This window comes from Mus caroli, unplaced genomic scaffold (genome assembly GCF_978045245.1).
Source record: "Mus caroli unplaced genomic scaffold, Mus_caroli_1 scaffold_2, whole genome shotgun sequence".
Classification (NCBI taxonomy): domain Eukaryota; kingdom Metazoa; phylum Chordata; class Mammalia; order Rodentia; family Muridae; genus Mus; species Mus caroli.
Window position 1 is genome coordinate 12,583,358 of NW_028227257.1, and position 21,758 is coordinate 12,605,115.

Genomic DNA, 21,758 nt, shown 5'->3' on the forward strand with positions numbered 1-21,758 from the left:
TGTGATCTAATAACCCTTTCTGTTTGAGAGAGGAATGAACAGGAAATACCATGTGGGGTGGTCATTGTTGTATCAAAGTTCTGCCTTTTGAATGACTTCCCAGAACTGAGAAACACTTTTCTGAGTCCCTTTCAGCGCACTAACAATGTTTTATACCAAGCAAGGGGTGGGTGGCCAGATTTACTACAAGACCAGTCATTAACATTCGTTAATTTTTATTGAAGTTTTAAAATTTTTGTTTTTTGTTTGTTTGTTTCTCGAGACAGGGTTTTTTTGTGTAGCCCAGGCTGTCCTGGAACTTGCTCTGTAGATCAGGTTGGCCTCAAACTCAGAGAACTGTCTACTCTGTCTCCTGAATGGTGGGATTAAAGGCGTGCGCCACCACTGCACGGCCTTTTTTTTTTTGGTTTTTTGAGACAGGGTTTCGCTGTATAGCCCTGGCTGTCCTGGAACTCACTTTGTAGACCAGGCTGGCCTTGAACTCAGAAATCCGCCTGCCTCCGCCTCCTGAGTGCTGGGATTAAAGGCGTGCACCACCACGGCGATTGCACGGTCTTTTTTATTTTTATTTTTTCCTCTTTTTTTCCTCCCCCTGCCCCTTCCCACTCCCCCTCCCTCTCCCCTCCCCCTCCTCTCCCCTCCCCCTCCCCTCCCCCTCCCCCTTCCCGCATTCTCTCTGGTGGTGGTCTTAGTTTGCAGCACTGGGGATGGAAACCAGGACTTAATGTACCTTAGGTAAGGGTTGTTTCAGTAAACATCATTCCTAGTCCTTGTTCTTGCTCTTTGGAAGACATAATCACTTCCTGGGTTACCCGACTCCAGGTGCTTCAGAAGGACTCTGGTGGTGTCTTCTCCAAGCACATACTCCCAGCACGGTCAGCAGCTCTCCATCTCTGGGAGACTGTAGGTCATATACGATGGCGATGTCCATGAGAGACTAGAGGTCATATACTGATGATGATGTCCATGAATTTGGTTTTTATTTTTGTTTTTTTGTTTTTTCTTTTTTCAGTCCTTTCCACTTCAGTTTCCTTTCCAAGGAGAAAAATCCAAACTTACTTTGTGAATGAGTCAGATGTCAGCAGGGTTTAGTTTGAGTTAAGTTTCTGTCTGAGCGAGGCCTATCTCTCTGGGCTAAATTATTGTCCATTCTTTCCTGAGGGCTTGTACAGACACAGGTTTTCTGGTATTTATATTGCTGAAAGTGGAGCTGTGGCTCAAGATAGAAATTTTCAAACTGCTAAGAATAGAGGTTCAATATACAAGTTCTAGAGAATTGCCTTTATGGTGTTTTGTTTTGTTTTTGTTTTAAAGACAAGGTTTCCTTGTATAGTCCTGGCTGTCCTGTGCTAGTCCAGGCTGATCTTGAACTGACAGATCCACCTGTCCCTGCCTCCCAAGTGTTGGGATTAGAGGCATGCACAGCCACACCTGGCTCACTGAGAAGTGCCACTGCTTTTAAGTGCAGGATGGATCATGAAAACACATGCTTTCCTTGGAAAAAAATGAGATTGGCCAATCACATGAGATTGGGTAGGATTTGGAGTGGATAATCCCCAAATACTGTGATTTCTCATGAGTAAACAGGCTTTGGAGCTTCTTGTTGTCTGTAGCCTTTCTCAGGCTCCTTTCCTGCTTGTTTGCATGTGGCCTGGGAAGGTGAGGAGATGGGAAGTCAGGGAGACCACTTGTTAGCAGTCTAGGTGAAAGGACGATGACGCAAGATGGACCTTTGTCTCAAAGGAAGATTTGGGTTGTCTCATTATCTTTGTCATTTTTTTCAGTCTTGCAGACTAAAATACTGTTAACATGAAACAACTGTTAAAGATTTATTTATCTTTATGTGTGCATGTTTGTGCCTGCAGGGGTTTATGGGTACCATCTGCAGGTGGCAGTGGCGGCCAAAAGCATGGAGATCAGGCAGCTGGGTGCTGTCTGATGTGAGTGCGAAGAACTGAACCTAGGCTTTTTGCATGAGCAGCGTATGCGTTTGAGACAGCTCCAACTTCTTGCTTGAGTTGTCACTGAATTTAGTTTTTTCAATCTATTTGGTATGTGATAGATAAGTTATTATATATTAATGTATGTATACATGTGTTTTCATACCTGTTTTTTATCTTCATCGCTAGTGGTATAAGAGGATATAGTATGAGAGAGAAAGAATTAGATTATGTATTGGTTTCTTATTTATATTTATTGTGTGTGGTGTGCACATTTGCCATATCATGCCTATGGAAATCAGAGGACCATTTTGGGAGTTGTTCTCTCTTACCGTGTGAGTTCTGGGATCAACGTAAGGTCATCAGGCTTTTGTAGCAAGCCCTGTAACCTGCTGAGCCAGCTCAGTTGATTTGCTTGCTTACTTGATTTTTTCTTTTTCCAGGGTTTCTCTTTGTAGCCTTGGCTGTCTTGGAATTCATTATGTAAATCAGGCTAGCCTGAAACTCAGAGATCTGCCTGCCACTGCTACAAGTGGGGATAAAAATTTAAATCCAGAGGGGGATGAGGGGAAGAGAGGGAGAGAGAGGGAGAGAGAGATAAGTGGGGCAGTAGTAATGTCCCCTTTAATCCCAGCTCTAGGGAAACAGTGAGTTATTTCAGGATAGCCAGGCGGCGCCCCTCCCCCCCCATTTTATTTTCTGTGCTTGTGTCAGTATGAGCGGTATGCTACATGAATGCAGTGCCATCAAGGGCATTGGGTCTTCTGGATCTTCTGGAACCTAGAGCTCCATGGGTGCTGGGAACCAAACCTGTGCCCTCTAGAAGAGCAGCCAGCTCTGAACTGCTTAGCCGTTTTGTCATACCTACACCCCCAATGTGGCTTTTTTAAGACAAGGGCTCACGTAGCCCACCTGGCCTTAATCTTAGTTTAGAGCCAAGGCTTGCTTTGACCTTGCCTCTATCTCCTGGGTGAGGGGATTACAGGCTTGGGCAGACCTTCAGCAGAAAATCTGATAGGAATAATTAACCCATTATACCTCATATATCACACATGAATCTCAAGCCTTGAATGAAATTTCTCTTTTCATTAAGGTTTGTGCCTGTGTGTGTGAGTACCCACATGGAGTCAGAGGATGTGCGTGTCTTCCTCAGGTCACCATTTGGCTGTAATATCTGTGTCTGTGTGTAGGTTTGTATAAATGAGCCGGAGGAAGCCAGCTTTGTGGCCCTGAAGCTAGAGTTACAGGCATTGTATGCTCCAGTGTAGGTGCTGAGGACTGACTGGTATCTTCTGCAAGAGACACATTTTTTTTTTAAAGATTTATTTATTTTATATATGTTAGTATACTGTAGCTGTCTTTAGATACCAGAAGAGGGTATTGGATCCTATGAGCCACCATGTGGTTGCTGGGATTGGAACTCAGAATCTTTAGAAGAGCAGTCAGTGCTCTTTTAACTGCTAAGCTATCTCTCCAGCCCAAGAGACACATTTATTTTTTAAAGAGAATTATTTATGTATATGAGTACACTGTAGCTGTCTTTAGACACACCAGAAGAGGGCATCAGATCCCATTACAGATAGTTGTGAGCCACCATGTGGTTCCTGGGAATTGAACTCAGGACCTCTAGAAGAGCAGTCAGTGCTCTTAACTGCTGAGCCATCTCTCCAGCCCAAGAGACACATTCTTTTTTTTTTTTGTTTTTAGAGACAGGGTTTCTCTGTGTAGCCCTGGCTGTCCTGGAACTCACTTTGTAGACCAGGCTGGCCTCGAACTCAGAAATTCGCCTGCCTCTGCCTCCCGAGTGCTGGGATTAAAGGCATACACCACCACGCCCCACCCGGCTTAAGAGACACATTCTTAATCATCTCTTCATGTTGGTTGGTTTTTTTTTTTTTGTTTTTTTGAGACAAGGTCTCTCAGTGAACCTGCAGTGTACCATTTTGGCTAGCCTCAAGATTGTACCCACCAGCTTCTGACTAACATTGACATAAAAACACCATCATCCTGGTAAGGAAGGCCTCATAGTCCAGCAGGTACAGGAGTCACCCTTGGAGTCAGCTCAGCTTCCCAAGAGCTCAGTGACAGTGAGCAGGTGACTCTTTGTTGAGCCTGAGTTCCCCTCTAAGATGGGATGGCAGTGCCTGGTTTAGGATGAGTGTGCACGGTAGTGTGTGGTACTGGTGAATGTTTGAGAAGAGCAGAGAAACAGAAGTCCCCAGTCATAGGAAGCTCGTTGAAAGGAATTACTCTAATCTGGCTGTGATCCCAGTGAGTTCCCGACGGCCTGACTGCAGGGTGAGACCAACAAAAAAATGGATACTCAGAAGCCCCATTAGGAGCCTAGAGAGATGGCTCAGTGGTTAAAAGCAGCCACTGTTCTTCCAGAGGTCCCAGGTTCAGTTCTTAGCACCATAGGGCAGCACTCTTTCAACTGTAACTCTAGTCTCCTTGGGCACCTAGGCACACGTGATAGGTATACATGCAGGCAAAACACCCAAACACATGAAAGAAAAATCCAATCATTACAAACAATCATAATTGTATTTGAAGTATCTTTTTGTGTTAGTGCCTGGACAACATAGTGAGATTATCACAAAATAAAGGGAAATGTGAAGGAATATGTTTCTAAGGTGATGAGCAACTCTTTTAAATCATGCCCATTAAAAGTGCCCAAGTCAGTAGCAGGCCGCTCACTGAGCACTCGAGGCGTGTTTCTGCTTGTTTGCAGCACAGCTAACACTTGGAGATGAGGTCTGGGAAGCTAGCTGATAGAACTAGGTTTTTGTTTGTTTGTTTATTTGTTTGTTTGTTTTAAAACTACCACACAACTGCTCCACAGCTGGGAAAGAAAGAAATTTCCTAAAAGCACAGGGCAGGAAAAATACACCAGTTTGTCTGTGCTAAGACAGGCTCCTTTCAAAAGTGTGTTTTGTCTGCCACCTAGTATGGTGTGATGGCTTTCCAAGCACAAGTCCTGCACTGAGTGGCAAATACCTTTGAGCCATCCCAGTATGCTATCCGCATACTGTTTTTAAGATTAACACAGTGAAAATACCTTTTTTTCTGAGTAGTACTGTGTAGCTTATCAAGAAAGCCTAGGTTTTTAGTACAGTATACTATTTACATGCAAGCTCATAGTGCAAGGTCATAGTGCCTCAGACAAGGGCCTGAAGCAAATGAGGAACCAAGAGATGTGTTAGGGATGGACTTGCTGGAGGCCTTTGCCAGGAGTCTCTAGTTACAGCTCCTGATCTGCATGAAGCCATCCCAGTCCTTGGTAATCAGGACAGAATCCCACCAGCTCTATCATCCTTTGTGCTTTTGATTCTCCTTAGTGGGCTTTCCCCTGCCACTCTCCACTCTAGCCGGACTCTCTGGTCACAGCTCTCAAGGTGACTGAGGTTGTCCTTTTTTTTGGTTTCCTACACTCTGTAGACCAAGCCGGCCTTAAACCTACAGATCCACCTGCCTCAGCCTCTTGAGTGGATAAAACCTGTGAGCCACCACTGCCTGGAAGTTGAGGTTGTTTTTAAAATGCAAATCATATTCTCTCTTCTCTTCTCTTCTCTTCTCTTCTCTTCTCTTCTCTTCTCTTCTCTTCTCTCACTCTTCTCTCTCTCTCTCTCTCTCTCTCTCTCTCTCTCTCTCTCTCTCTCGCGCGCGCGCGCGCGCGCGCGAACAGGAAAGAACACCAACAGTATCTCATTTTGACCTTCTAAGTATGCAAACCCATTGATAGTCTTATTAATTTGATTCATGGTTTAAATTTAGTTCAACCAATTATAAAATTAATTTTACATTATTTATTTAAAATTTACTCTGTGTAATATCCTAGAGGCATTTAAAGGGGGAATTATATTTCTTCCCCCCCAAATATTTTTTGTTGTTTTTTGTTTTTCTTAAGGTTTATTTATTTATTATATGTAAGTACACTGTAGCTGTCTTCAGACACTGCAGAAGAGGGAGTCAGATCTTGTTACAGATAGTTGTGAGCCACCATGTGGTTGCTGGGATTTGAACTCAGGACCTTCAGAAGAGCAGTCAGTGCTCTTAACCTCTGAGCCATCTCTCCAACCTGGTTATTTATTTATTTGTTTTTAAGATTTATTTATCTATTATATGGAAGTACACTGTAGTTGTCTTCAGACATTCCAGAAGAGGGCATCAGATCGTTAGTTTTTTTTGTCGTTCCCCCCCCCCCATTTATTAAATAAATAACCAGGTTGGAGAGATGGCTCAGAGGTTAAGAGCACTGACTGCTCTTCCGAAAGTCCTGAGTTCAAATTCCAGCAACCACATGGTGGCTCACAATCACTCGTAATGAGATCTGATGCCCTGTTCTGGTGTGTCTGAAGATGGCTACGGTGCACTTACATATAATAATAAAATAAATCTTGGGGCCGGAGCAAGCAGGGACTGAGCGAGTGGAGTTGACCGAAGAGAGCAGGGCTGACTGAAGCAAGCAGAGGTACTAATAAATTCAATTCCCAACAACCACATGAAGGCTCACAACCATCTGTACAGTGTACTCATATTCATAAAATAAATCTTTTTTTAAAATGTGGGTTATGCTATGACAATAATCCTTTCGAGCTGTTTTGGTTTGTGAAGGTTTGTCTCTTAGGATGACCTAAGAGAGCAAATAGAAGATGAGTAGTGTGTGTATTTCTGTGAGTGTGTGTGCACATGTGTGCAGATGTGTGTGCTGTGCATAGAGTTCAGAAGACAACACTGGAATTTCTCATGAATTTTTCCACCTATTCCTTAGAGGTGGGACCTCTTCCTAAAATGTGGGCTCATGTTCTCTCAGCTCGGTTGGAAGACAGCAGTCCTGTCAGAGCTGGGGTAGCAGACATGTGTGGGACCTTGCTGTGTCAATGTAGGGATCTGAATTCTAGTCTTTATGATTAGACAGCAAGTGCTCTTACTGCTGAGCCCTGTCTCCAGCTTTAGTCTGTATTTTTTCAAGTCATCAATTCTGAGGTTAAAGTTCCCTCTTGATGTATATGAAAATGAAACTGGGTTTCCTGTCATTTGTGACCATGGTTCAGCCCCACTGTAATGTTAAGTTGGAGATATCTGGATGTTTTCTGGTCCTCATTTGCCTTCCTCCTCTAGACATCTACTTCCCTCAACTTACCCAGGTTTTCCCCGTGATTCTATACACTGTGTGGATTGTTGGATTTCCTGATGGATGTCCAGGGTTAGAGTGCTTGGCTGTTTGCATCAGTGTCCAGGGCCTGAACCATCCTTTGTATGATTTTGTGTTGCAGAAAGTTTAGCTTCTACCATTGAGCTCAATGCACTGTGTGTGAAACTGGAAAGAAAACCAATGTATAAGCCCGTGGACCCCCACTCTCGGATGCAGTCCACCTACAGCTATGGCATGCGTGGAGGTGCCTATCCCCCCAGGTATGTGCTTGGGGTGGAAGTAGTTGGGTTTTTCCCTAAAGTAGTCTCTATGAGTTGTGAATGATTTGGTCTGCCTCAGGTTCACCTCTGGACTTAAGGTGTGCCTTTGGTACTGTGCTGGGACTGTTGAAGCCTGCCTTTGCAGAGGGCCCAAGCAGGTTGCTCAGGAGCAGCTGCCATTCACACCCATGGTCTGGCTATGTTGTTTCCTTTGCTTTGTGGATCCCCTCAGCACATGCTCCTGAAAGTCTTCTCTGACATTGTGCTTTGTGCAATACTGAGACTAAGTAATAGTGCTCAGAAGGGTCAGAACCTAAAGTGGTTGCAGACTGCCTATAACCCCTAGAGCTCCAGAGGTGGAAGCAGAAAGATCATCTGCTAAGTAGAAGCCAGGCCAGCCTGGGCTGCATAAACTCTTGTTGTATGTTCAAACCTTTGCTGTTAGGAGTGAGACATTAGTGAACAGATCAGTGATGGAGGCAGATGCTTCATTTTCCACCCATCCTCTGATGAGGTGCAGGAGGGTAAAGCCTCAAAAATACAGGTTTTGAAGTAGAAGGAACCAGACTCTTTTGGACTTGGTGCTGCTGAGATTTCCAAAATGAGGGTCATTTCCAAAAGACGTCACCCTTAAAATTCCCAGACTCTTTGAGAGATGTGCAAGTGCACACTGAGGCTTGAGAAGGGAAAGCAAGCTAAGTTTGTCTCAGCCAGCACCTACATCCATTTGGGCGCTGTCAGTATGGCCTTTTGTGGAGCATCAGATGTGTACATAGCATGTGTCAGCTATTAGCTTTGATGTAAGTGTGACTCTAGCGCTCTGCTTATTCACAGTGTGGCAGCTGTAGATCATGTGAGTTTTAGGGCAGCTTTTGTAGAGCTGACCAGGAAGTATTTCTAGCTATGAGCACGGTGACAAGGCCAGATTACAGAGAGAGTGGGGTTTGCTGAAGAAAGTATGGCTGACGTAGCAGATGGAGACTGAGACCCCACCCTTGTGTTTGTAGATACTTTTACCCATTTCCAGTCCCACCTTTACTCTACCAAGTTGAGCTCTCCGTGGGCGGACAGCAGTTTAATGGGAAAGGAAAGATGAGACCTCCCGTGAAACACGATGCCACTGCCCGCGCGCTGAGGACTCTGCAGAGTGAGCCCCTGCCAGAGAGGCTGGAGGTAAGGTGGTCGCGAGCGTGAGACACCTCACTGACTTCCAAGCTGCTGCTGCTGTCTGTACTACTGGGTAATTGCCATCCAGATTCTGTCACTGGGAGAGTGTCCCCAAATGTCTCAGCAGGAAAGCAAATGGCCTTTCCTTTCCCCCTGGCAATGGAGTGTAGAGCACATGGTGGGTGGGAAGGCCGGGGCTCTTGAGTTGTGACACAGTGCTGGCACCTAGGCTGTTGGAGCTGCTGATTGGTGGTCTTTTTGTTTTTTGTTTTTCCTGTGTAGCTCTGGCTGGCCTAAACTCACAATGTAAACCAAACTGGCCTTGAACTCACAGAGCTCTGCCTGCCTTTGCCTCTAGAGTGCTGAAATCAAACCTGTGAGCCACCACGCCCAGCTAGAAGCCATGATTTGTGGTGCTAAATTAAGAGTATTTGTGACCTTTGGCCCACCACCATTTTCTGTAGAAATGCTTTTAGTCTTTTGTTAGCACATTATCCTAGAACATGGTGCATGTATGTTACTCACAGATCTGCAGCTTGAGCAAGGCTAGATGTGGCGGCTTGCTGCTCTACATAGTTCTGTCAGAGGAAGCTCACCAGGACGTCACCAGCTTGGGAGGACTTAGTAGAAAAATGGCTCCCCCTGGCAGGGCACCATAGTTTCTGGGTAGTGTCCCTCTTTCAGGGGCTGTTGGTACCTCCTCACAGTTTGGTGACTGCATCTCAAGAATGAGAATCCTCATAGACAGGGAATGGAAGCCAGTTATTAAAGCCAATTCTCTGAACCCACAGCCTGGCTTCTGTCATGGTTTCTAGGTTAGGCAGTCCCAGAGCTAAAGGAAGGAGATAAGGAGACGCACCTTTGTGTGTTCTTTTATTAAAGACCACATTAGATGGACTCATCCTCTCAACTCTAGTCACCAATTATCCAGTGGCTGCTGGGGCACTCACAGTGTGGAAAAGCCCACTTCTAGAAAGGGGTGTTGAAGAATTTGGAACTTTTTCTTTGTTTTAGCTACTGCTGAAGGTTAATGCCAATATTATTAGCCATGGGGTTGTGATTTAAAACTACAGGGTAGAAAAGGAATCTTACGGGTTTTCTTGTTTTGTTTTGTTTTCCTGTGACTGGAGAGAGTAAGTAATTTTTTAAAAAGATTTATTTATTTATTTTATGCATATGAGTACACTGTAGCTGTACAGATGGTTGTGAGCCTTCATGTGGTTGTTGGGAATTGAATTTTAGGACTTCTGCTCATTCTGGCCCAAAGATTTATTTATTGTTATAAGTAAGTACACTGTAGCCTTCTTCAGACACACCAGAAGAGGGCGTCAGGTCCCACTACAGATGGTTGTGAGCCACCGTGTGGTTGCTGGGATTTGAACTCAGGACCTCTGGAAGAGCAGCCAGTGCTTTTAATCACTGAGCCGTCTCTGCAGCCTGAGTAAGTAATTCCTCGGCTGACTGTCGGTAGTTGCTTGACCAGCTCCGTGCCGGTGAGAGACTTCTCTCCAGGGTGGATGCAGCCTATGGATGGCACCAGCTAGCATGGCTCCCTCATAGACAGTCAAATTTCAAACCAAACTTTGTAGGTCTTCAGCTTTCTACGGCACTTGGAGGGAAGATTAGCTTTAAGAACAAGCTAAGGAAAGCAGCCATAAGGGACAGGGAGAGGTGGCTGTTTAGGAGGCTGAGGTAGTAGCACTGTCCCTTGGGTCCAGCTTGGGCAGGGTGGCAAGCACATGAAGAAGAGAAGGCCAGAGCTCTGCTCTTGAGGGGTAAGGAAGCATCTGAGCCTGGCTGCGTGATGCTGGGGAGGCCGGTGGGTAAGGGAGCCCTGGCTGGGAAGGAAGCACACTGTTGTTGAGGAGGGGGAGAAAGAACTGCTTATGGAGCTAGAGTAAACAGATGTTTATTCTGGAGTCTGCCTGGATTGTTTCCATGGATTTGTACTCAGGAGCTTGCTTTCTGGTATCTTATTTGATCTTTATGGCTGGCTTGTCTACTGTCCTGTGGGCAAGTAGTCAGCTTGATGAACTGACCCACACAGAAAAGCCTGGCTAGTCCTGCCGTGGCCTGTTAGCAAGTTCAGCCAGGAGTTTCTGTCAGGACTAATCCTGGAAATAGAAGTTGACAAATTTGGCAGAAGAAAGCAGCAGTATGAAACCAGAAGCTCTGGTGAGGTTCTGGGCTGCTGGTGCTGCTGGTCTACCCTCTCCTGAGTCTGCTGAACTTTTAGAATCCATGTTATCAGCTCAGAGCCCTCCTGGCAGGAAGACTGGTGAACCTTGGTACCGAGGTGGACTGTCCTCTGGTCAAGGGGACTGTATTGGTTTGTGCCTTGGCTGCTGGCCTGCTGTACTGTATGAGCAAAGGCTGTTGGGCATTCTGCTCCATTGCATTCTTTACAGACAGGGCCTCCAGGGCCTCCAGTCCACTTGTGCACCAACCACAGAGCACTTTCCTCCAACCGCCTGGCTCACAGACTTAGCCATGCTTACTCTCCTTCCACACTCGTGTCTTCCACAGCACAGCCAGGCCCCCTGCACCTGAAGGTGTGCTGCTGTGGTTTGTTAGTGACTTTACCAGCTGGACTCTGGCAGGGTTTGATCTGAGGCTTAAGATTTAATACCATGTGGCCTTGGTCTCTGGTTCATTGTTAAGTCTGTAGAGTCAACGTTCAGTGCCTTCCAACTTCTAACTGTTGGTGGTTTGACTGAAAGTTAACTTTGGGGGGGAGGGGGTTTCGAGACAGGGTTTCTCTGTGTAGCCCTGCTGTCCTGGAACTCACTTTGTAGACCAGGCTGGCCTTGAACTCAGAAATCCACCTGCCTCTGCCTCCCAAGTGCTGGGATTGAAGGCCTGTGCCACTACCACCCGGCTCTTTTTCTTTTTTAAAAAAATTTTTTTGAAATTGTGTCACCTTAGCTGTTCTGGAACTGATTTTGTTGACCAGGCTGGCCTCAAACTAAAAAATCTGCTTGCATTTGCCTCCCAAGAACTGGCATTAATGGTGTGTGTCATCATACCTTTTTGTTTTTGAGGCAGGGTTTCTCTGAGTAGCCCTGGCTGTCCTGGAGCTCACTCTGTAGACCAGGCTGGCCTCGAATCAGAAATCCTTCTGGCTCTGCCTCCCGAGTGCTGGGATTGAAGGTGTGCGTCACCATTGCCTTGCGGCTCTTTTTAAAAAAGATTTATTTATTTTATGTATGTGAGGACACTGTTGCTTTCTTTAGACATCCATTCCCATCACAGACAGTTGTGAGCCACCTTGTGATTGCTGGAAATTGAGCTCGGAACCTCTGGAAGAACAGTCAGTGCTCCTAACTGCTGAGCCGTCTCTCCAGCTCCTTAAAATGGACTCTGGCTTAACAATTACTCTTCTGTAGGTGAATGGAAGAGAAGCAGAGGAAGAAAACCTCAATAAATCAGAAATAAGCCAAGTGTTTGAAATTGCGCTGAAGCGGAATTTGCCTGTGAATTTTGAGGTAAGCCTATTTCACATGTACAACATTGCAGTACCAAATCCTGTCAGGGTTTATTATGGGATCAACTTTCCTAAATACTGGAGTAGTCCTCCTAAAGTGACTTCAGCTGCCAGCCCAGCCCTTCCACTGAGGAGAGCAGTACTTACTGAGTCTTCCTTCTTCTTAACTGTGCCACTCTTGCCTTGACACTGGCACCATAGCACACAGGCCCTTTCCCTTCCATTGCTCTAGAAAGCAGCTTCACCTCCCAGATAGTATGTCTCTTAAGGTGCAGGCTCCATCAGACTTGCTGTGTGACAAATACCCCAGAGGAGCAGCCTGGAGTGGGGAGTTTCTCCATAACAATTTCAGAGGACTCAGGAGAGGGAGGGAGGGCTGGCAGTGCCAGAGCAGAAAGTGCAGGAAAAGCACTGTAGAAGAAAACCACGTTGAGTATTAGCAGAGAGGAGTAACAAGGAAGGGCCAGGGCCAAGATGGACCCTGAGAGGACTGTTCACAGCAACCCACCTTCTCCCAAGTGAGCCTCCACCTTCCGCTGCCTACCACTTCCCAGTGCTGTGGAGAGGCGTGATGATAAGATTGACCACCACGGTAGCCCCAAGATCCACAAGGGTTCTTTGAGAGGGACATAGTGTCCTCATTGTTGTCTCTCCTTAGCTTACTATTTAAATAATCATTTCTTAGAGATCTGCTGTTCTAAAGATAGTAATTACTGGCTTCTCTGTTCAAAATGCAAAATTATATTTCTGTTCTAGACTAGTCCCAATACACTAGAAAAGAGGAGGCAATTTTTAAAAAAGTTTCCCTTGACAGATGCTTGTTGGTTTGAGATGGGGTCTCGCTGTATAGCCCTAGCTTCCTTAGGACTCATGAGATCCTCCTGTCTTTTCCTCTTGGTGCTGAGACTAAAGACTTGCTGCCACACCTAACCTGATGCCCTGCTTTAATTTTGGCTTTGGGTCTTCCTCTGGAAGAACATTCAGTGTTCTTAACCATTGAGCCATCTCTCCAGCCCTTGTTTTTGTTTTTTGAGACAATTTCTCTGTGTAGCCTTGGCTGTCCTGGAACTTGCTCTGTATCCTGGTTGGCCTTGAACTCAGAGAGATCTACCTGCCTCTGCCTCCCAGGTGCTAAGATTAAAACTATGAACCACTGTCAGGTGAAGGGTTTTTATTGTAGATATGAGGAAGAGAACCACCAGAGGCGTCTGGAGGAGTCCAGAGCAGAGAAGTGTAAACTGTACATGGCCATGCCTGGAAAGGAGAGAAAAAGAGAGGGAGGGGCAGGAGGGAGAGAGGGGGAGGAAGGGGAGAGAGAAAGAGAGGGAGAGGGGGAGGGAGGAAGGCCTAAGAGAGGGCATAACTGAAATAGGGTTCTAAGGAGAAGTGGACAGACAGCTCAAGGGAAGGAGGCCTTGAGCTAGAGAAGTCTAGGGTCGGTGGGAGGAGTTGAGAAGAGCCAGGGTAGCAGCATGGACTCTGAAATGTGTAACAGACACCTTTGTGATACTGCAGAGCCTAGAGGCCAGCATGTGCTGTGCTGCACTAATAGGCACCACAGGTAGCCATTAGTTTCTTTTGCTAGTGATAAGGGTAATGACTCCTTTTGGTTCAGGGAAACGCACGTTCCTGAGGAGTGCTGACTTTTGACTAACCGCCAGACTTTGGAGGAAATGGAGTGTCCTTTGGACCTGACAGGTAGCAAGTGTCTTTAACCCCTGGGGTGCTCTGCCAGCCCCCCAAAACTAAACAGTTGGGGTTTTGTTTTGTTTTGTTTTGTTTTGTTTTTTTAGATTTTTCGAGACAGGGTTTCTCTGTATAGCTCTGGCTGTCCTGGAACTCACTTTGTAGACCAGGCTGGCCTTGAACTCAGAAATCCGCCTGCCTCTGCCTCCCAAGTGCTGGGATCAAAGGCATGTAAACAGTTGTTTTTAAAAAGCGAATTATGTGTGTGTAAATGAGTGTGCTGCAGCAGCACACTGGCGGTCAGAGGACGGCAGGGAGTCCTCCTCCTCTCCATGACCCAGGCTCAGGCAGCTCAGCAAGCTCGAGCAGCAGGTGCGTTATCCACCCAGGTGTGTCATTGATTCTGAATCGAGGTCTCATACTGGTGTCTTGGGGTCCCCAATTTAGCTCTGCTGGCTAGCTGGCTGAGCCCCAGTGATCCTATCTTCACCTCCCCATTACTCAGATCACAAGTGTGAAACCACACTGAATTGTCTATGTGGATCAGGCTCAGGGTTGGCAGGTTCTTCACCCCACTGTGCGCCTGCTTAGTCTCTGACATTTGTTGTTGTTGCCTATGTTAAGCTGTGTCTTAAGAATATTTTAACTCTTCGACTTTAATCCCAGCACTTGGGAAGGCAGAGGCAGGTGGATTTCTGAGTTCGAGGCCAGCCTGGTCTACAGAGTGAGTTCCAGGACAGCCAGGGCTACACAGAGAAACCCTGTCTCGAAAAACAAAAACAAAAAGACTAGTTTAACTCTTTCTTTACAGTGCTCTCTTTTACTTCAGAAGATGCTTCAGCTGCCAGACTCACCTATTCACCCTTCATTCCATACCCACGTGAGGGTGACTTTGTCCTAAGATGTGGCAGTGCTTGCCTTCCCATTGTGGGGCAAATGTCGATGGACAGCTGTGCTCGCCTCCCAGACCAACCTGTGTGAGGGATGTCCTTGTCCCCTGCTTTGTGAACTAGAGCCTCCTGGTCCTATATCCTGTCTCCTGTTGTGGAGGTTCTATTGGGCAGGCTGGGGTGGAATGACAGGGCATGTTGCTGGGTGGATGCTAGGTGAGAGCTGTATCCCAAACTCTCCCTGGGCAGTGCCTGAAGGAGAAGGAAAACATACCCTTTCTTAGGGGTAGGATAGTATGCGGATACAGCTGTAGAGATTAGAGGGAGGATGGGCTAGATTAGGCGAGGGTGCCTAGCTCCCCAAATCTCTCTGCTCAGGACCAGCTCTGGATTCCTGTTTGTTTGTTTGTTTTTGTTTTGTTTTTCGAGACAGGGTTTCTCTGTGTAGCCCTGGCTGTCCTGGCACTCACTTTGTAGACCAGGCTGGCCTCGAACTCAGAAATCCGCCTGCCTCTGCCTCCCGAGTGCTGGGATTAAAGGCGTGCGCCACCACGCCCGGCTGGATTCCTGTTAAGTTTGTCAGCTCTTGATGGTAATCATCTGCCCTGCGCCTCAGAGCTTTTTAGAGCCGTTTGTTCTGGAGGCTGCTGGGAGCTAGATTGCTGCCCTTCCTCCTCCACCTTGGCACCTGCTTTCTGAATAGGTAGCATTCAGAGACTTCTCAGGCAGCCCCTGAAGAAATCGTTAGGGTGCCCCCTAGTGATGGCTTTGTAAGGTGTATTTCTTTTCTCTTGGTTGTGATAAAACACAGTAACTGGGAGCTTGTTTGGGCTAATGCTTCCAGGGAAGTACAAGTTCATCATGGCAGCGAGTGGGTAGAGTGGGTAGGCTCGGCTGGAGGAGCAGGGTGCTGAGAGCTCGTCTCTTCAACACGAACACGAGACAGGTGAGGTGGAAGGAGGATGAGTCTGTTCTGCCGTGTCACAGGAATACACTTCCTCAGTACATTCTGACCTATCCAGACCTTGCCACCAACTGGGGACCATGGGGACATTTGTATTCAAGTGAGCACATGAGGTAGTAATGTGGTTCATCTGTTCATCCTGTAAGTATTCCGGCTGAGTAACTGTCCAATCAGAAGGGTCATAGCCACAGCCATTGTTAGATTGAGTGGGGCCTTTCTTATCTGTTGCATGTGGCATATGGCCTGGCCCATGCTAGATCCTCAGGAAGTATATATTTTCTTTTCTTTTCTTGAGACAGGGTTTCTCTGTGTAGCCCTGGCTGTTCTGGAACTCACTTTGTAGAGCAGGCTGGCCTCGAACTCAGAAATCCGCCTGCCTCTGCCTCCCGAGTGCTGGGATTAAAGGCGTGCACCACCACTGCCTGGCAGGAAGTGTTGCTGAATAATAAACATAGTACTTAATTTCCGCCAGGCTTTGTGTGCAGTCTGTCCTTAGGAATCTGAGTTAGGTGGGCAGAATTTGCTGGCTCCACCATGGTCACACCGGCAGCCTAAGTAGTATTTCATATGTAGCATGGTGGAGCCTAGGTGTGAGTAGATGGTCTCGCCACCGCTTGTGAATTTTTTGCTGTTCTGCCACACAGCTCAGGGCCTTCCTTTCAATCTTGCCTTTTGGTCACTTCATCTGTGACCATCCTCAGCCTTTGTGTTTTGTGAGCTTGGTGTGTTTGAAGGCTTGTTAAGTGGCTCTCATTCTGAGGGAGCAGATTCAGGTAGCGTCCCTCTGAGCATGGTGCAGCACTACTGTGCTATGGTGGCTATTCCTCTTTATGCATTGGCTTAGGGTTCTAGAGTGGCTGTGCTCCTCGGAGGAGTCCCCTTCTCTTGGATCGTGAGACCTTTTGTGGGGACCCTGAAGGTTGTAGTCTTCTTCCCAGGGCCTGGCAGTCAGTGGAAGGCACAGCGACAAGTGCCTCAATGTCCAAGCTGTTGTGGTGCTGTAACTAAAACCTGTCCTCCTCCTCCTCCCGATCCTCTGCACCTGCGCTTGTAGCCGACCTTAGATCCCGAGTGTGCCAAGCAGTGTGCTCTACCACTTCCACCAAGTGTCCGTCACGCTTTCACTCAGTCTTTCCTTCTGACACAGGTGGCCCGGGAGAGTGGCCCACCACACATGAAGAACTTTGTGACCAGGGTTTCAGTTGGGGAATTTGTAGGGGAAGGAGAAGGGAAAAGCAAGAAGATCTCCAAGAAGAATGCGGCAAGGGCTGTTCTGGAGCAGCTGAGGAGGCTGCCACCCCTCCCTGCTGTGGAGCGAGTGAAGCCCAGAATCAAGAAGAAAAGTCAGCCCACCTGCAAGGTAAGAGAGCCTTCCCCAGAAAACCCACCAGCAAAGAGAGAACCAGCCTGCTGCTGTGGGTGGGGTAGAAGCTGCTTGCTCAGCACCACACGGGACAGAATGGATGTTTACAGACACCACATAGGAGCTATAGGTTGAGGATAAATGAGCCAGAAACATGAGGGTTGAGGAGAAACATGCGCAGGTGTCAGCTTCCCCTGCGGTTGGGCACCACAGCCTGTCGGTCTTTGTGTGGAAGGGGTAGGGTTTTCTTGAGCCAACTTAACTCGGGTCAATGTGGAAGCAGCACTGCAGGGCCCACAGAGACGATTCCGAACGAAGACTTGGAGACTTGCATGAAACTTAGTGGCTATCGCTAATAATAATAATAATACAAGCTGGGCGTGGTGGCGCATGCCTTTAATCCCAGCACTCAGGAGGCAGAGGCAGGCGGATTTCTGAGTTCGAGGCCAGCCTGGTCTACAGGGTGAGTTCCAGGACAGCCAGGGCTACACAGAGAAACCCTGTCTCAGGGGAAAAAAATTACAGCATTCACCATGGGGACTGGAGACTGGAGAGGTGGCTCAGCAGTTAAAAGCTCTAGCAGAGGACCTGGGTTCCCAACTATCTGTAACACCAGTTCTGGACTCCTCCTGACCTCCCTGAGCACCAAGTGCACATGTGAACTGCTGCAGACAAAACACTCACATACAGAAGATAGGAATCTTTATTCAGACATTGCCCCTTTTCCGCACTAGAAAGGGACAGGACTTCAGCCAGCCTATCCTTTTTCATCTGGTGTGTCCTGAAAATTACTTCCATCATCCCTGACATGCCAAGGAAGGAGCCCCTAGTGTCCTCAGAAGCTTGCAGTCCTCCTTCCCCCGGCCTCACCTGGAGGGTTGTTAATTCATAATATTGTTTTGTTTTTGCTACTGGGGGTTGGATGAGGGCCTCACTCGGGTGTGCTGGCCAAGCAAGGCCTCTTCCGTAGGGATGCGTCTTCAGACTGAGGCTTTACAGAGGCTTTCAGTGGTTTCTGGGTTTTAATGATTGAGAAAGCTAGGCATGGGTCCCCATGCAGATTCAGTAGCCACAGGCCATAGCCCTGGCTCCATCCTCCCTTTTTCTCATTCTTTTTTTTTCCCCTGGAACTTACCCTGTAGACCAGGCTGGCCTCAAATTCAGAAATCCACCTGCCTCCGCCTTCCAAGTTCTGGGATTAAAGGTGCATGCGCCACCACTGCCTGGCTCCTTTTTGTCATTCTTGCCCAAACAGTGTGGTCCTACAGCTTTTTACCTGGCAGTTCCACTATGCTAATGTCCCCAGTTATGTGGAGTCAGCTTCTGCATGCAGAGAGTGACAGAGGTCACAGGCAACCACCAACCCACAGAGCATCTCAGCATGGTCCTGAGACACGCTTTAGTCTTAGGAAGGCTTTGGTTCTGAGCGGTTACACCAGCACGAGGTTTCTCTCTGTCTGTCTCTATCCTGTGCTGACGCTGGACTGGCTGGCTCCTCTCTGTGAGCAACAGCACATTGTCTCTGCACTGTTTGTTTGTTTTTCAGCTCCAGACAGCCCCGGATTATGGCCAAGGGATGAATCCTATTAGTAGACTGGCACAGATCCAGCAGGCAAAAAAGGAGAAGGAGCCAGAGTACATGCTCCTTACAGAACGAGGTCTTCCACGTCGCAGGGAGTTTGTGATGCAGGTGAGTTGGTGGGGCTGTAGGCAGCTCTTCCCTGACCATGTCCTAATCTGGCAGTGTTACAGTTAGCTGGACTTGGTAGTGCCTGCTCTCTGCTCTCTGGAGGCCGAGGCAAGCGGCAGGTGGATCTCTATGAGTTCAAGACTCCACATAGTGAGGTCCTGTCACAGAAACAGGATCCACTTTGTAAGAGTAAGTTGGATCAGAGTTTGCCTGAAGTGGCTGGGGGACAGCTTTGATGAAGTGTGCTGGGATTTGTCTAGCAGCCAGCCCTCAGGAGAGTGGTATGGAGGGAGAGCCCCACTGAGCTCTAGATATATACCTGTCTTAATAAATTTGATGATGTGTTGTGGCACACATTTTCCATACAATAGTTTTTAAAGTTAAAAAAAACTCTTTAAGGACTGGCGAGATGGCTCAGTGGGTAAGAGCACTGACTGCTCTTCCAAAAGTCCTGAGTTCAAATCCCAGCAACCTCATGGTGACTTACAATCATCCATAATGAGATCTGATGCCCTCTTCTGGCGCATCTGAAGACAGCTACAGTGTACTTAAGTATAATAATAAATAAAGTCTTTAAAAAAAAAAAAACTCTTTAAAAATAGAGTTTTCAATATCTCTAACTTGAGTGTGGCCATCAGAGCAGTAGTAGTTCAAAATAAGCAACATAAAGCTTTTTACCACCCAGTTCAGCAGAGTCATCCCTGGGGCTTTGGGTTAAGTCACAGGTCTTTGTTGTGTTGGTGTTTTACACAGGTAAAGGTTGGGCATCACACTGCAGAAGGAGTGGGTACCAATAAGAAGGTGGCCAAGCGTAATGCTGCTGAGAACATGCTGGAGATCCTGGGGTTCAAAGTTCCCCAGGCGCAGCCTGCCAAGCCAGCACTCAAATCAGAAGAGAAGGTGACTGCTGGGACTCTGTGCCAGGTGGCCTAACTCCCTGCATGGGCAAGCCTGGGGCAAGGCTTCATCTCCCCTGCAGTAAGCAGCCTGCCCCCTGGGGCTCCTCCATTGAGATTAGTGTTTGCAGGAGGGAGTTTCCTGTCCAGTTCTTCATGTCCTGGGAGCCATTCATTCGGTTAAGTCTCCTGTTTAGTGTCACTATGGGCTGGATGTGCATCTCCGGAGGAGGTCCTGTTCTCTACTTCTGATGGGTAGTTGGGGTTGGAGGGAACTGAAATGACTGCCACCTGTCTGCATGACCCAGTTTTGAATCTGGCTCTGGTTTTTCCTGGGACAAGCTAGCATGGTCAAATGAGCCAAATCTATAGATTATAGTCTTGTGTGAATTCTGAGTGGAATATTACTATCAGCCACCATTGCTGCCTATAGCAGTTGTCGTATTGGGGATTGAGCTTCTTGAGCTCTGCCAGTTTCATTACAAGAAATAGCTCCCACTGCTGGGAAGTTAGTACCTGGGATTTACCTTGATTTGGCTTCTAGATTTCCCATTCCAAAACAGTAGAGTACTCATGAGCACCCTCTCTTCTTGTCTGACAGCATTAGGTACCTCTGTGTTCTTTGTGGATGTACTGTTTTTGGATGTTCTAGTTATGTAAAGTGTTTCTGCTTAGCACCAGTGCAGACCCCACTTTCCCAACAGCTGAACACTTTCAAGCCAGCATTTTCTCCTGGCAGTGTTTTTCTGGTTCTTGGCACAGTGCCAGCTATGCATTCATGATCTGCTCTATGCAAATGCTGTCATGGGGAGGCACGAGAGTTTGTCTATCCACACAGACCCCAGTGCTTCTGTGCTTGTCTATGCTCACTGCCATTTTTCTTTCTTAAGACTCCAGTAAAGAAACCAGGAGATGGAAGGAAAGTAACGTTTTTTGAACCTAGCCCTGGGGATGAAAATGGAACTAGTAAGTGTCAATTGAACCAATGTGGTCTGTGCTTGTGTGACTCTCGTGTGAGTTTTTTGAAGCACAGTATTCGCTGCCTTTCTGTGTATGCTGGGATGGTGGGGTGGTAAAGGTGGCTCTGTAGGTTCTTGGGTGGTGAGGGTGACTATGGTGACCTGTGTCCCCTGCAGGTAATAAGGAGGACGAGTTCAGGATGCCTTATCTTAGCCATCAGCAGCTGCCAGCTGGAATTCTCCCCATGGTGCCAGAAGTTGCCCAGGCTGTCGGGGTTAGTCAAGGACACCACACCAAAGATTTCACCAGGGCAGCACCAAATCCTGCCAAGGCAACGGTAACTGCCATGATAGCCCGAGAGTTGTTGTACGGGGGCACCTCGCCCACAGCCGAGACCATTTTAAAGAATAACATCTCTTCAGGCCACGTACCCCATGGACCTCGCACTAGACCCTCTGAGCAACTGTACTACCTTTCCAGAGCCCAGGGATTCCAGGTAACTGTGTGGTCATCTCCGGGCCTTAGGTTCTTCCTGCAGAGTTGCTTGTGTAGTGTGTGCAAGACCCTGGGTTCTGTCCTCAGCACTACAGAAACCAGAAAAGGCAAGATTATATGCTTTATTTAAGATTTGACTGTACAGTGAAGTTCTGAAGGAAGGAAGAAAGATGTCTGGGATGAGAATGAGGCTTATATAAAGGTGGCTATTTCTAAGCCAAACAACTTTCCACCAGTATGATTACTGGTGGAAAGAACCAACTTCAGCAAGTTGTCCTCAGTGTGCACACTCTGCCCCAGGAGGTGTACGTGTGGCCAGGGCTGAAGGGAGAGAAGACACTTTTCCTTAGGAACAGCATTTAAAACCCAAGCCACTACATGCCCACATGCAAGGGGTTGTTGTTTTTCCTTAGGTTGAATACAAAGACTTTCCCAAGAACAATAAGAACGAGTGTGTATCTCTCATCAACTGCTCCTCACAGCCACCTCTCGTCAGTCATGGCATCGGCAAGGATGTGGAGTCCTGTCATGATATGGTATGTGGGCCCAGGAGGTGTTGAGAAGAGCTGGCACATTCCTTTGTTCAGTCAATGTGTTAGTGGTCTCAGAAAGAGGGACATGGTTCTCCTGTAGCCTTGTGGACAAGTCTGATTCTTTCTTTACTCTATCCCTCACTTCTGGCAGCTGTAGAAAGCCCTCTTTGGGGAGTTCTGTTCAAAGGAGGAATCAGCACACTTGAGCTTTGGTGTTCACTCGATGAGACCATAATGCATCCTTTAAGCGGGCACCCTCTGATTGGAAGGGAAAC

At 47.3% G+C, this 21,758-nt stretch overlaps 1 protein-coding gene across 4 annotated transcripts in view; it reads left to right on the forward strand.

Moving 5' to 3' along the window:
- Positions 1 to 21,758, forward strand: part of Stau1 (staufen double-stranded RNA binding protein 1) — a 46,799-nt gene that overhangs the window by 22,831 nt on the left and 2,210 nt on the right. For 2 of the 4 annotated variants that reach the window (XM_021184530.2, XM_029472862.2), the window contains exons 2-10: positions 7,217 to 7,355; positions 8,363 to 8,528; positions 11,909 to 12,007; positions 16,676 to 16,906; positions 18,456 to 18,599; positions 19,353 to 19,499; positions 20,386 to 20,461; positions 20,632 to 20,951; positions 21,364 to 21,486. In XM_021184530.2, coding sequence (XP_021040189.1) covers positions 7,276 to 7,355; positions 8,363 to 8,528; positions 11,909 to 12,007; positions 16,676 to 16,906; positions 18,456 to 18,599; positions 19,353 to 19,499; positions 20,386 to 20,461; positions 20,632 to 20,951; positions 21,364 to 21,486 — 1,386 coding nt within the window. In that variant the 5' untranslated portion in view covers positions 7,217 to 7,275. The remainder of the gene's footprint in view (positions 1 to 7,216; positions 7,356 to 8,362; positions 8,529 to 11,908; positions 12,008 to 16,675; positions 16,907 to 18,455; positions 18,600 to 19,352; positions 19,500 to 20,385; positions 20,462 to 20,631; positions 20,952 to 21,363; positions 21,487 to 21,758) is intronic. The other 2 variants (XM_021184535.2, XM_085832238.1) reach the window with 1 other exon arrangement.